Raw genomic sequence first — 14283 nt, 5'->3', positions numbered from 1 at the left:
GGCACCGCCTCCAGGGCAGCGCGTCCCCGCGGCGTGCCCGGGGCTCCGCCGCGCTCCAGCCCCGAGCGGCGCTGCCCGGCCGCGCCCGCGGGCCCCGCCGGCCCTGGGACACCGCGGGCAATGCGGGTCCGCTCTGCGGCGTGTCGGAGGACGCGGTGCTCGCCAGGCCTCGGCGGCCGGGGCCGTGCCGGGCTCGGTTGTGCGGAGCGCTCGGGAGCGGGGCTGGTCCCCTGTCACAGCGTTGCAGTGACCCCCCCTCGCCCCGCCGGAGCCGCGTGTACCCTTGGGACAGCCAAAAAAGGCATCTGCCTTGGGTGGTAGTTGGTACTTCACTGACGCGGTGCGGGTAGCGGGTGTGTTTGACCATGTGTTTACCTTGTTGCACGATCGCCGTGGGTGTGGGAGTGCCTGTTCAGGGAGGATGTCCATCGGAGAAGGCGGCTCCAACCCCAACCTCAACGTGCTTTTCTCTCTCAGGTCATGTAGAAGAGCAGATTTAATGTGAAGATGGGACTGTTGGTGTTCATGCGTAACCTGCTGCTAGCCCTCTGCCTCTTTCTGGTACTGGGATTTCTGTACTATTCCGCTTGGAAGTTGCACCTTCTCAGATGGGAGGATTCAAGTAAGTATAAAGCACCGTGTAACTTGCTGGGCTTCCTAAAATGTCTCTCAAATAGTTGCAATAGCAGTGAGGTGGTTCTGATTTAGTGGTATTAGAGGGATGTGGTTAAGCCCACTCAAATGCTGGAGCTTTTAGTATGCTTAAGGGGTCAAATTTGTGACTACCTAATGCTCTTTATGGCTTTACTTTTATTACTGGGTACAAGAGCAGGTTCACGCTTTACAAATCTAGTATTAGAGATCTCAGTTCTTAGAATATTTTGTGTTAGTTTATGATTCCTAATTGTCAAAATAAAGAATTTGCATGTTGAGGGTTTTGTTCCCTGAATCTTCTCTATGTTTTAAAATGTCTATGACAAGTTGCTTTTTTTCTCTGGTGAATTTTTATTTCTTTCTGTAATCATATATGCTGGTTATCTCATCATCTTATTTCGTCCTTCAGAAATCCTCATCTTCCATTTATCTTCCATGTTATTATCTGCCAACTATCTGTCATCTAAAAGGATGTCTCTCAACCTTTTTAAGTCCAAAGAGACATCTGACCTCATTGAATACAATCTGAGGATTGTACTGTGCCATAGGAGGTTACAGTTGCAACGACAGAGAAATTAGGCCGAGGTTTGATTGCTCAGTTACTCCTCTTATTTTTCCCTGTGTTGATTGCTTTCTTGCTTGCATGCGAGAATTATTTATTGAAAATATGAAAAACAAGAAAACATTTCCCGCCTCCCCCCCTCCTGCCCAAAACACAAGCCAGGCTTCTCTGCAGCTGTTCCACGGGCTGTTTCAGATGTCTCACAGCCGACTGTTGCTCCCTGGATCAGCAGCTGAGAAACACTGATCCAGAACCGACAACGAGCCGCTGGTCACATTCTGCCTTCACTGTGTTGTGTTTCCGTGTGTGCTGCTGGAGTTTTCTGCTGCAATGCTTGTTAAACTTTGCGTTTTTCTACCTCTACATGCTCCAAATCTGTGATTGTGTGCTCTTAAGAAGTTTTGCATGAGGACGGATGAGGACTCAAATATGACACTTGTGCTGATGCGGTGGTTTTTGCAAGGGGAGCTGCTAAGGTGCTTTGTACTAGAACAGGTATTGTAAGATTGAATTTGTTTTAATCAGTGTCTTTCTGCACAGGGATTGTTTCTTCAGCTTTGTGCTTCAGAGAGGGAGTTTAAAAATCTTGATTGTGACCTTCTGAAAAGTAACACGGTTGTTGATGAGGTGTAGAAAATCCTTCCTAAATGAAAATAAGTACAGTCGTGGTTAACAGTTTTGCCTTATTGTCATGTGAAAAGGAGGATTTTCTGTCCCACCTGTATTAATGTATTTTTTGTCTATTGGTGTCCCCCTCCCGAGAGTTCAAAGCCTTTAAAGTCTGAAAACAGTCAGTCAGTGTCTCCTTAGGGGGAGACCCTTCACTTGACAGATTCTTACACTGAGATGGACAGGACTTTTGATACCCTATTTATGGGAACTGCACTTAATAGCAGTGGAGAACCTTCTCAGCAAGTTTCTCCTACGAGTTAGTCCACTGTCAACGAGTTTGCCAGCACTGAAAAAAAACCAAAAAACCAGACTAACTCTTAGCAGCTCACAAAATAACTTTTATTAATACAAATCTGTGACGACTTGCAGGGTTCGCGTCGTTGGTGATAACGTTTAACTGCAAAATTCCACTTAACGAATAAAACCTCAAACCAGAAGCACGCTCTCCAAAACCAACTCCCTAAGAAGCAAGAGATCACTATAACACCTCAATACAAAACTCAAGCGACCCCCCTCCATTGCAGACCAATTTGCAAAGACTAGGACAAAATCTAAACACACCCACTAACCCAAGGTAAAAAGGGGAAAATAGAGCCACTTCTCACTAGCACACACTTTAACTCACCAAGACCAAGAAATACACACTTTAAGGCAAACCACTCCAAATGACTTGGAGTACGTGATCTAAGGCATTAAAGTACAATATATATTAAAAAAAAGGTAAATTATATGCACGATAGTCTATAAGGTATAGAGCAAGGTAAAATTTGTAAGGCAAGGTAAAATTAATATCTATAAGGTAAAGGTCAGATAAATAAAGCAATGTAAAATATCAAAGTAAGGGGAGAGGGGAAAGCAAAGTATAAAAAGCAAAGTACAGTTAGTAAGGCAAGATATAAGGAAGCAAAGTACAATTAGTCTATAAGGAAGCAAAGTACAATTAGTAAAGGTGAAAGCAAAGTAAAATACAAAAACGATTGCTGGGGTCTTTTGGGAAGCCATCAGGAGTCTCTGTCCCTTTTTGTGTAGCCTTATCACCTTACAATGGGTTTCTGGGAATGCCCCTCTCCGGGTGCCAGGGTCTTTCCGGAACCGCTCAGGACTGTTATTGTGGCCTTAAATTGATCTATCACCTTACACTTATTTGCTACCACATGATCCATTATGAAATTACGCCACCTGCCATCCTTTGCTTCCTTCATATCACCAGGAAATCACGTTGGACTTCCCCAGGCCTGCAAAAAAACCCCTTCATGCCACAACTTATGCGAGATCTTTGTTACATGTGGAGAAACTGGTTTGTGTCATGCACCAAGGTGCTGGTGAGGGTTCCAACTTTCTCCCAGGGTTTTCTGCCTTTAGCTTTGTGTGCCATTTGTTATTTCACGCCCTGCCAGTTGCTGGGGAGTTCTGTGGTAACTTTGCCTTGTGATGCAGGCTTGCAAATCTATGTGCAAATACTGCGGGTTTCTGTAAATGGAACACCTTTACCTGGAAAGATGACTAAGTTGCAGCCTAGTTAGAGTGCATTGGCTGATTTTGGGTACCCAGGATGTTCCGGCAGGAGCACTGTGAGGTGACATCACAGACCTCTTGTTTGGTGTGTGTCTCCCTTTTGTTAATCATTTGTGTAAAATGTGTTGTTCATTTATTCTTGGAAGTTGCAGTGCACACACAAAGCAATGACGCTACTTTAAGGATTTAGATTATTGATCTTTATCAGTTGTCACAATTGATTCAGGCTGTACTGTTGTTCCTTCTAGACACTTTTATGGATTGTGTCTTAAATATCAGATGAAGCTCCTTGAAATATTAGTGTGAACAGCAGTCCAGGGTAAGAGGACAAAATTTTCCATGTTACTTTTGAAGCAGTGAAGGTTTCAGTTGGTCTTCAGAGTTTTGTATGCACCAAAAACCATTTTATTTATCATGTAATTTTACACACTAGGAACTTATGCAGATTCAAAGTACAAATTTAAAAGTCTGTATTGGGAAACTTGATATCAAGAGTTAATGTTAAGCTTCTAAGCATTTGTAAGTTAACAAATTACAGGCTTGAATTGACTTACTTAACTGTGATTGAACTTCCTTGAGCATGTGTAATACAATACAACGTATAATGGGGCAATTATACTTTCTGTTTGCTTAAGGTAGCCTTGCCTAGTTGAGTGCACAAGGCAGGTGGTTTCCTGAATTCGATGTGTGACCTTGTAAATTTCTTTAAGATTGATAAGATAATGCTGATGTCCCCAAAGGCAAAACTAAGTCAGATGTGGTAATTTTTGTGTACTTAACAATCCAAAATTGTTGATTGTGTGTTAAGTTACCTTTTTATTAAATTATTTTCTATTTTCTTGTGACCAGTGTCTTTTTTTCGTTTCATAGTGACTCCCTAGCTTCAGCAGTCACATTCCTCTGTTCTGTTCTGCTCTCTGTGCTGGAGCAGGCACGAAACTAATCTGATTCTTACATCTGACACCCTTGAAGTCTCTTCAGAGACTGGTTTTAGTAAACTTGACACCTGTCTTTAATAACGGAAACAAACAAATTTGCCATAGAGTATGGTGGAAAACACTTGATCCGCTTATTTGCTATTTCTGTGGTTTGTTCACTTAATGTTTTAGAAAATGCCTGCATGTGTTGTTGTTATGAATGAATTTGAATGGTAACTGTGTAAAGAATCTAGTCTCCCTGAGACTTGGATGTTTGTGTATTTAGCTGCTAAAGTAAGTGAATATCTAAAGTAATTTGTTTATATGCACTTCTGACCTCTGCAAGAAAGGAGGCTAAACTTCAAAATAGACTGAAAGATACACGTCTATGTTTCTCTTAACGATCTCTTAACATTAAATGTTCTCCTTTTAATGTTAAATCTGTCCTCTTTGAGGGATGCCTTATTGAGTTCTGAGAGACTGTTCTCCTTGCTGTGCAACTCTACACCTTGCCAAAATACAAAGGAGAATAAGGAATAATTAATTCTCTAAGGCTTATCTTTCCCGTGACAAGAATAGATTGAATTTGGCTAATGTGAGCTAATTAACATTGAATTAAGTTCAGCTGTTTCTTCCATCCAAGACAGACCTCCAGTGATTGCTACCCCTCTCTCTCAAAGCCTTGTTTGGTGTCGGTGGCAGTGTGTTGTTAGTTCTCAGAGCAGCAGCAAAGTGCAGAAACAGAGGTGTGTAACACTTGTGTGAGTGCAGGAGGGCCCTTGAGTTCTGGTGATTGTTGGGTCAAGTAGTGTTTGGGGCAGAGGTGAGCTTTTCTTCTTCTCTTTCCCGATTTTTGTGTTGCAGCTTCAGGCTCTGACAGCAGTGGTAAGAGCCGTGCACCATCCGTAGTGACAGATTCCGTAACCCTGTGATGAAGAGTGTTGAGCTGCATGGAGCTGTGCTGAGCACACAGAACTGTGATGTGGGAGACAAACGAGGAAGTAAAAAGTTTGTGATCAGGTTTAGCTGTCCTGAACGTTCCAGAAGGATCTTAGAGCAGCAGATACTCGTACCTCTGTGTTCATTGTGTTTCTGGACACTTGGTTGCCAGGGAATTCTTGCATAGTAATTGTGGTGATAGGATCAGGCTTTGAGACGTGCACTTCAGCCTCTTTCCTAACAATTTCCCATCCTGTTCCTTCCACCTTCCCTGATGCTTTTGGCTCTGAGGAGGAAGGAAGGTATTATGTGTACCATTGTGAAGAAGACAGCTTGTGGGAAGGGGCACCACAGTCTCTAAAAAGTACAGTGGGAGATGGGGTCTTGCTGACAGGGCCTCTTAGGTTTGCTTTATCAGCTTGGAGAAATGCATTTTTACTCATAACAAATTTAATACTGTTATTTGTTACTTAACCTGGTATGTATAGAGCCGATTTTGCAACTTCAAAATGCATGGGTTGTAAGGAAGGAATGATTGCATTAAAAAAATGTCCTGACTGTGGAAATATTGGACTCATTCCTCTAAGACAGCTTTTTCTTTTCCCCCCCTTTCTCACAGTATTGAAATATACTTAGGACAAGGACAGTGTGATGCTGTTTTCTTGTTCTCTGTTGTATGTCTCTACATTAGCATGGAGTTAATTTAAAGAAATAGATACTCTGCTTTAGGTACTTTTGCCAAAACCTAAGTTAGTACAATTTGTAGCTATATATTTTGAGCTTGTCAGTTTGAATGTGGTTTTTGAAACGTTTCCAGGTATGTTCTGTTGATGTCTCCATAAAAAAATCAAGTCACTACTCTGTCGTCTGTTGCTCTGTGTTATTTTCAACTCTAATTCTGGAAAGGAAGCCAAAGAGATAAAGCTTTGGGAAGAGATTTTCTGAAGGTATTTCAGGACCCTTATCCTTTTTATTACTTTTTTTTTTTTAATGTCTGTTTCCATGGGAACTGAAGAGACATAAACAGGCAAAACTGACTCACTTCTTACAGGTTTTTAGTCTGCTCGCATTTCCATGGAAACCAGTCTTGCAGCAAAAAAGGCTAAATTAATCAAAAGCAATCAAACCTTTATCGTTAATATAAATACTGGTTTATCTCTTTCGAAGTGAAATGGTACTTTTGTCACTTTTTGTATCAGTGTCTAAAAATGTGCTGAAGAAATGTGTCTTCTTACAAGGGTGTGGAACATGCATGCTCTTTCTCCCGTGGCTAAAGCCCCCTGGGATGTGTGGTGATATCTACTGTGGGTGCAACTGTTGTGTCTTCAGTTACTGGGGGTGTCATTTTGCTGCGTTGAGGGAGTGGATCTTGCATACACTGACCTCTGACTTCCTTCTGTTCTGTTGTTTAATGAAAAACCAATGAAGAGACACTGTTGGTGTGTGAGCAACTAGGCCACAGAGACAAACGTGTCCTCTTTGTGGAGTGAGGCACGAAATGGTTTTGTGTTCTGCCGTGACTGTCCTACTTGCCTTTGCCAGAAGATGGGAATGCAGGAGTGCTCCTGTAAAAAATAACAGCTCTGGGCCAGCTCAGCTTGGCACTGGGAGCATAAATCTCTGATTAAAGTGGTTTGAGCTAAGATGGCTGAATTGGTGGTTAGGTGGGTGAGGGAGCATATATTTTTTTTATTGCAGGAGTTACAAGGCACTCATGCTGCTGTTGTGACGGGTGGTAAGGAAATGGTGATAGTAAACATTTTAATTGCTCAGCAGCTGTCCTTGGCCTTTTCTTTAGGGGCGACTGTGTGTGCCTGTATGTTCTTTAAGGCAGACTTTATTGCTGTTGGCTCTGCTTCCCAGGCTGGAAAGCCTGAAAGATTAACTTTGTGGGCATTAGCTTTTTTAAAAAAGACTGTTTTGGACAGTATTGTGCAGCAGTCTAAGTTTCCTGAAACAGTTACTTCTTTTGCTTTGCAGGAAGAGACCTGGAACAGCATTGAGACAGATTATTGTGACTTCTCTAATGTTTGAGTTGTTAGTAACTTCAAGGTTTGTTTCATCTGCTAAGCTGTCCTGTGTGTTAGTGTTGTACTTTCTGCATCAAAACTGAGAGCAAATGTTCAGAAAGTTCTCATAACATGGATCCAGCTACAGTTTTAAGGAATTGCTAGTTTTCAGATGCTTTAGGGATTTGAGGATCACTGTAATACTTTTTTGAAACGCTGAAAATAGCAAGTAATGTTATTGAGGCAGCAGTGAGTATTAGAAACAAAGATGTAAAAATAGAAGTTTAGAGTTGTCTGGTAAAGTAGCTTAACTTTTCTAAGATTTCTCTTATTGGGCTGAAGTATTCCACTTGTGTTCAGCTTGAAACCTAAAGCTTTAATGTACTAGCTATGGTGGATGATTCTCTTATCTGTGTAGAACACAGAAAAATGGATTTGGTGCCCAGAAATTCCTACTGCTGTTAAAGTTACTTGGTGCTCCCTATTAGTCTGCCAGAATAAGCAGCGTGGCTAAACTTCAACTCCTGCAACTCAGGACACTCAGTTGTGGTGGTGTCTTTCACAGCTGTAATTGTGCCAGCTACTTTTTGCTTGGCTGGGAACAGATGTGTGCGTTCCTGGCTCACCTGAGGCAGCTGCCTGTGTGCCACCAGGACAGAAGAGACAGTCAACTCAGTGAATGTGAATCAGAACATGCAAGAGTTAAAATTAAAAAAATTCATGTGCTGTCTTTTAGAAGGCAGCACGTCACAGGGCAGACAAGAGGAATAGGGGAATGAAAGTGTTTCGTCTTTTTGTGGCCTGTTACTGCCTATTTAGTGAAATACCCAACATTACTTTATGACCCTGCTGTCTCTCCAGGAATTTCTAGTGCTGCTGTAATGTTAACAGTGCAGGACAAAACTCTGCAGGGGCAATGGGAAATGATGCATGACAAAACTGTTGAGAGAAGGAGAAAGCATAATGTTGCCTCGTCCTTGGGATTTCTTCAGAGGAGGAAAACTCCCTGAACGCTTTTCCGGCTTTAGGAACCTGTAAGGAGCAGATTTAGTGAAGGGCATTAAGGGCACAGCACCCTAAGCGTGTTGTGGATCAAGGGGTGGCTGTAGTGCTGTGCTTGTGCTCATCTTTGTTATGTCTTCATTTTAGCTTTTTCAGCCCTGGGTTACTGTTTTAGTTCTGAACAAATGATGACTTTTTAGCAAGGTAGAAAAGCAAGGTGAAAGAATACTTCTCCATCCCCCTACACACAGCCGGGCCTTAGCTTTGTATCCTGAAACAGTAAGTTGCTCTTGCTTCTCTTGACAGCAACAGTCTTGCTTCTGTTTCAGCCTTTCTATTTCCCTTCTCTCCATTTGTGAGACTAGCTGATGGGCACATTGAGGAACTTGCTCAGTTTAAAACAGAGTATGATTTTTATTTGTTTCACTGAGTTGACCTTAACCTGACTTAGTGTCTCGCTTTGCTTCACTTGCTCAACTCTTGTACATTTTCTCCCTGGTCCCCCAACAATTTTTTGGGAAGGGTTCCTGTGACTTTGAATAGGCAGATTGGGATGCTGTTCATAAGGGACAGCACTCAGTGTCTTACATACAGCCGAAGCTGTGTCCTCTAATATATTTTCAGAGGTCGAAGTCAGCAGCTTTCTATATTCTGGAAAGGTACATTGCAGTGAAAGCACTTTACCTCTCGTAGCAATTGCTCTGCAGCTGAGTGCTTTCAGAGGTGAAAGGACTTATTCATCTCAGCTGACTGTGAACCCCTCAGCAATGTGTTCAGCTGGAAACAATACCTCCTTGTGAGGGCTGTCTCATCCCTGTTTGTGAGTGGTTCTTTGGCTCTCCTCCTTCTCCTCACCGTGCATCCCCTCGTGCATCCCCTCGGTGCACAGTCCTCCCCTCTGGCCATTGCAGCAGTGGCTGTGGTGACTAAGGTATTACCAGCCTTCATGGAGGCTCCATCCCAGCACTCATTTTATAGAATAGATCACATGGGCTTTCTCCCTTGGCTTTAATGCAGTCAGGCTGGCTTTGGGCACCTTCCATGCCCATTTCAATTCTGCTTCCCATCGGTTCTGCTGACATTGTTGGGACAAAGGAGGTAATTTGTGATTTGTCTCGAGTTGAAAAGCTGCTTTTGCTGTGACCTTAGTACTGATTCTGACCATGTCTGTGACGCTTAGGGATGTTTTGCAGAGGAGATTTTTCCTACATTGTTGCCTTCTGCCAACCTTGTCACTGTAACATCTCATTTTTTCTCATTGCTGTCTGGGTGTACATCACAGTGTCAAGCTGAGGCAATAAAGCAGCCAAACCTGGGTATGACTTGCAAGGACAAATACACTTGGGTCATGAGGTGTAGCTCTATGAATTATGTATTTCTTCTGCACTTCAGAAGGAATGTAATTGTGCATCCAGGCATCAAGCAAAAAGTAATTTGTACTGTGCATGAATATCCTGAATAGGTGTTTGAACCTGAGGTAGCTGATTTCAAGTGGTTGCTCCTTTGTGGCACTAGATGATTATATTGCTCTTGTATACCTTGCTTTCCTGAGAAAGTAATAATGTGTGAGGATAGTGCCAAAATTCTAGTCAGGTATGGAAACTGCAGGATGTTTCTTAACCGGTTTTGTGGTATTTTGAATAACGAAATGCCTAGACAATCCAAGATATGTATATCTCTGAAGGTCAGAATTTAGCATTTCTTGCTCAACTGCCAAAAAAAAAAATCAGAATGTGTTAAAATTAGCTATTTCCATTTTTAAGCTCTTATAAACATGTTTATCTTTAATTTTATTATTTTTTTTTATACAATGCTGGGATCCCTTCTACTTTAACTCAGTCCCTGCTACAGCATATCAGTTTTTCACAGTTGTTATCCTGTGGACTTCAGTGTTTGGGCACAGATTAAACATGTGAGTCATCCGAACTGCAGCAGTGCAGGAAGTGTGCCTTTTAATTGCCCACAGAACAAAAGGAGTTAATAATCACAGAAAAGTTTAACTGACATCTTGTCTAAGTACAGTGAGTCTGGATGTTCTGAGGAGTATCTTTTTTTCAAAGCACTATGCAGTGAAAACAGGATGGCACAGAAATCAATAAAAGCTGAGTTTTCACAACAGGTAAGTAAGTAGCTGATGGCTTCCTACATATGAAGGCTTACTCTAAATAAATGCTGACAAAGTTAATAATTTATAAGTGCAATTGCATCTTTTTGTCTTTGTCACAAATGAATCAATCTCAGAACTGCTTTAAAATACTATATAAATATTGCTTCTCAGCTGTGATGGTACCTAGAGACACGGATCAAAAAAATGTACTGAGAAACGTTTCTTAGGATGCAGAGTGATAAATAGACTTGACTCAGGAAGGTAGAGGAAGCTGAGGCACAGGAAAGTCAAATTTTTCTGTGTCATGCAGCAGCTCAAGGGCAGAGCTATGAATAGAATAAAGGTCTCAAGGCTTTTCATCTCGTGTCCAGTTGGCCAAAGGAGACTCTCTGTCCTGTAATTACACATTCTGTGTCTGTGTAGTTCAGGAGAGGAGTGATACGCTGAGGTTGCTTTCTTGGGGAAGAGGTTGTTTTCTGATACTTGTAAAAACACAGCAGTGCTTCAAAGTACTGTATTGATAATAAAACACATGGTCTGCCCGGGCAGTGCTGGTGGAGTGATGTAGGTACTGTAATTAGGGTATGATGTGACCAGTGTGAGCTGCTGCCAGAAGCTGCCTCAGATGCATCTGTGCAAGCGCCTTAAGAACTAAGTGTACAACCTGAACTGTTGGGAATGGTGGTTTGGGGCTTTTTAACCTTCAGATTCACCACATAAAAGGCTCTGTACTTCATGCTTTCTAGGTGCATCAATACCACAGCCGCCTCTTTTTTTTTTTAAAGGGAATATTTTTTTTTTTAATAATGGAACAGTTTAACTTTGCTCTCCATACACAAGAACTCTTTTCTTCTGTTTTAACTTTAGTCTCTGCCTGAACATACATCTTCTTTAAACTTCTAGAATTTCTGCTCAAACGATGAAAGACTGAGCTTTCAGAAAGAGGGAAATAACAAAACCGTTCAGGTGGTTTTAACCGTAGGAATCACTAATGCTCTAGGTATAATTAGAAATCTAATTACTGTGAATTTAGTTGCAAAGACTTTTCAGCCTTTTGAGATTTGCCTCACACAATTCTATCATGTTCCAAGTGGAGCATAGGCGGTTCTCTATTAAACTGCTAGGAAATTAGTAATGCTGCTTCTTTCTGTTAGCACTGCTGCCATAATCTCTGTTAGAAGTGCCTTATCTGAGCATTGGAAAGGCTTTTATTATTTTTCATTATGACTCATTATAACATTATTTTCTATATCTTTCAGTTCAGAGTTTTTGTGGTTGGGTCAGGTGCTTCATTAGAAGCAGAAGCCTGAGTTAGTACAATGTAAGGACTGCAAATTGAATAACAGTGAAAAAATGTGTTAATTCTGTTTGAATTTACTGATTTTTGCTTCATATTTAAGGACGCTTCAAATGTAGTTTAGATATTTCTAAAGTTTTGAAAGGTAAGTTTACACATTGGTTTAGATTAAATATGAGGAGGAAATTCTTCACTGGGAGGGTGGTGAGACACTGGAACAGATTGCCCAGAGAACTTATGGATCCCCCATCCCTGGAAGTACTTAAGGCCAGGCTGGATGAGGCACTGAGCAACCTGGTCTAGTGGAAGGTGTCCCCTGCCCATGGTGGAGGAATTGTAACTAAATAATCTTTTAAGGTTCTTTCCAACCCAAACCATTCTATGATTGAAAAATTTCAATCTATATTTCAATTATAATATATATATAATATATATGTATAATATATAATATATATAATTTCAATTCTGTGACTGAAAAACAGACCTTATTCATGTTAGAAAAATATGATAGCTTCAGTTCTGTATAAAATATTACTTCTGCTTGCTGTGTATTTTATTTCCCACAAAGTTAGTTTGATAGTTACAGCAAGGTATGTTATAAAATAGTTTGTGCTTCTATGAATAGAGACCGTGCTGTTATATGAAGGGACTGCCTTTAGGCTGGTGGTTTTTGACCTTTAAATGTCTTTAAGTTTCTTGATGTAGTTACTCAAACTTTTTTTTTTTAAGAAGAATTAAAAATAACTCATAAACAAGGGCTAAGTACTCTTTATGATGTACTCTCCTATGCAAATTACACTTCCTGTTTTAAGGGGTGGATGGATGAAGGACTAGGGAAATCTGCTGTTGTGTAGTAGATTTGCCACTTTTCTGATAGAGCCTTGATGCAGAATTCCATCTTTGATTAACTGTAAGTATGACTTCAGGAAATGGCAGTGTAGAAGTGAGAAGAACCATTAGGGTAAGAACTGAAAACTCAGTATTGGGAAGTTCACTCATTTCTAGCAAACTTTGTAATTGTAGCATTAAAAAGAGCTAGGATAAGAATTTTTTACTGCAGACTTTAATGTAATTTCAATAAGTTAGGGTAACTTTGATTTTAATATGTAACAGTGTGGGCAAAAGGTTTTTTTAAAAAAAAAACTCTTTTCCATTGTGTATTAAATTGGTAGTTTTGACATAATTCTGCACTAACGCTCAGCAGCAGTGTTTGTTTGTGCCTTTGCAGGAATGGAATTACCCTGTAAGTAGCTTTACTTATCCTTGTCCTTGTTCAGTGTTAACTAATCTTGTGATGGTTTCTTTCTTCGAGAACCTCTTTATAAGTCTGAGCTGTATGATAACTTTTGAGTTTTTCCATTGTTTGTCTGGAAGAGACAGACAACAAACCTGTAAGACAGTTTACCCTGCAGCTGGCTGTCCTGCACACGTGGTGGACCAGCAGGATTTGAAGGGTGTGAAAATGTTCAGTACACGTGTGACATTTACTGTCAGTTTTCTCTCCCTGAGAACTCTATCCAATGCACCTGTAGTTGTCTGCTGTGGTATCTCTATTCTTTCTTTGTGAGCATTTTTTTCTCCTGTTATACTTGTCTGTTTCTGTAAGCAGTAATTTTCTCTTTTAAGGGCACATCGTGCCTCATTCTTGACGTGAAAGTTGCGTGGCATACTGTGATTTTTCTTTCTGCATAATTTTTTACCTGGTTCTGCACTCTTAATTTATTTTTTTTTCCCCCAGTTAAAAGCTTTAATCTTTGTGAAGACTGAACAACACAATAGGCTGGGGAACGTGCAGTGAATTCTGGAATTACCTTGCCAGAAAAGTTTCCGCTGAGCCTGTGGCTGAGCTGATGCAGCGTGAAAATACAGAGGGGCCTGTATATCTCTTCCCTGTCCCTCCAGCTCTTTAGGAAATGTTATTTTCAACCCATCCCCAGGCAGGCCGACGTGCTCCAGGCGGAATTTTTGCGGGAATATCCCGGGATCCCCGCGGAGCTCTCGGGCACCACGCGAGGGCAGCAGAGCCCGCGGCGGCTGCGGTGGGGGGGGGTTAAAAAAAAACCCACCAAACCCACCAAAAAACCGCCCAAACCACCACTAACAAACCCCCAAACCAAAAAAAACCCGGAGCGTGCTTATTCCCTTCGCGGTTCCAGAGTGGCAGCCGCCGTTCCCTGGGTGAATGTTAGTAAATGCTATGTTAAAACAAAAAAACACATTTTTTTGAGTCGTTTGGTTTTAGAGGGATTTATTTTGGAGAAACCCTGCTATTTATATCCAGTTCACTGCTATTGCCAGTAGCTGTTTTCGTTATCTGATCAAATCCCATCTTGTGACAAGTTTCTGGTTTTGCCTCCTGACACTCCAATTCACAAGGTCTTTAATGTCTCACCCTAATAGCTGGATTTTAATTTTTTTTTCTTTTACATTCAGTTGAAATTCTGCACATGCCCAAAGAATCATCCAGGGAGATTGAAGGCATTACACAGCCATGTAAGATTTTGAGTACCGTGCTTGAGGTTATTGTAGAGGGAAGAAAATCTAGATAATTCTAAAACTTATAGGAAACCAGGCTTTGTTACTTCATTTATTTACAGAACAGCTTGTTT

General features: G+C 41.2%; 1 protein-coding gene across 7 annotated transcripts in view; it reads left to right on the top strand.

Annotated features, from left to right (window-relative positions):
* The window catches only part of ST3GAL3 (ST3 beta-galactoside alpha-2,3-sialyltransferase 3), a 179640-nt gene that overhangs the window by 9073 nt on the left and 156284 nt on the right, over positions 1-14283 (top strand). For 5 of the 7 annotated variants that reach the window (XM_027683106.1, XM_027683103.1, XM_027683105.1 and 2 more), the window contains exon 2: positions 478-622. In XM_027683106.1, coding sequence (XP_027538907.1) covers positions 508-622 — 115 coding nt within the window. In that variant the 5' untranslated portion in view covers positions 478-507. Of the gene's footprint in view, positions 1-157; positions 181-477; positions 623-14283 lie in introns of those variants that run through there. The other 2 variants (XM_027683104.1, XM_027683109.1) reach the window with 2 other exon arrangements.

This window comes from Neopelma chrysocephalum, unplaced genomic scaffold (genome assembly GCF_003984885.1).
Source record: "Neopelma chrysocephalum unplaced genomic scaffold, ASM398488v2 Primary Assembly neopelma1_64, whole genome shotgun sequence".
Classification (NCBI taxonomy): domain Eukaryota; kingdom Metazoa; phylum Chordata; class Aves; order Passeriformes; family Pipridae; genus Neopelma; species Neopelma chrysocephalum.
Note: the sequence above shows the minus strand (reverse complement) of the source record. Positions and strands in the feature narration are given on the sequence as shown.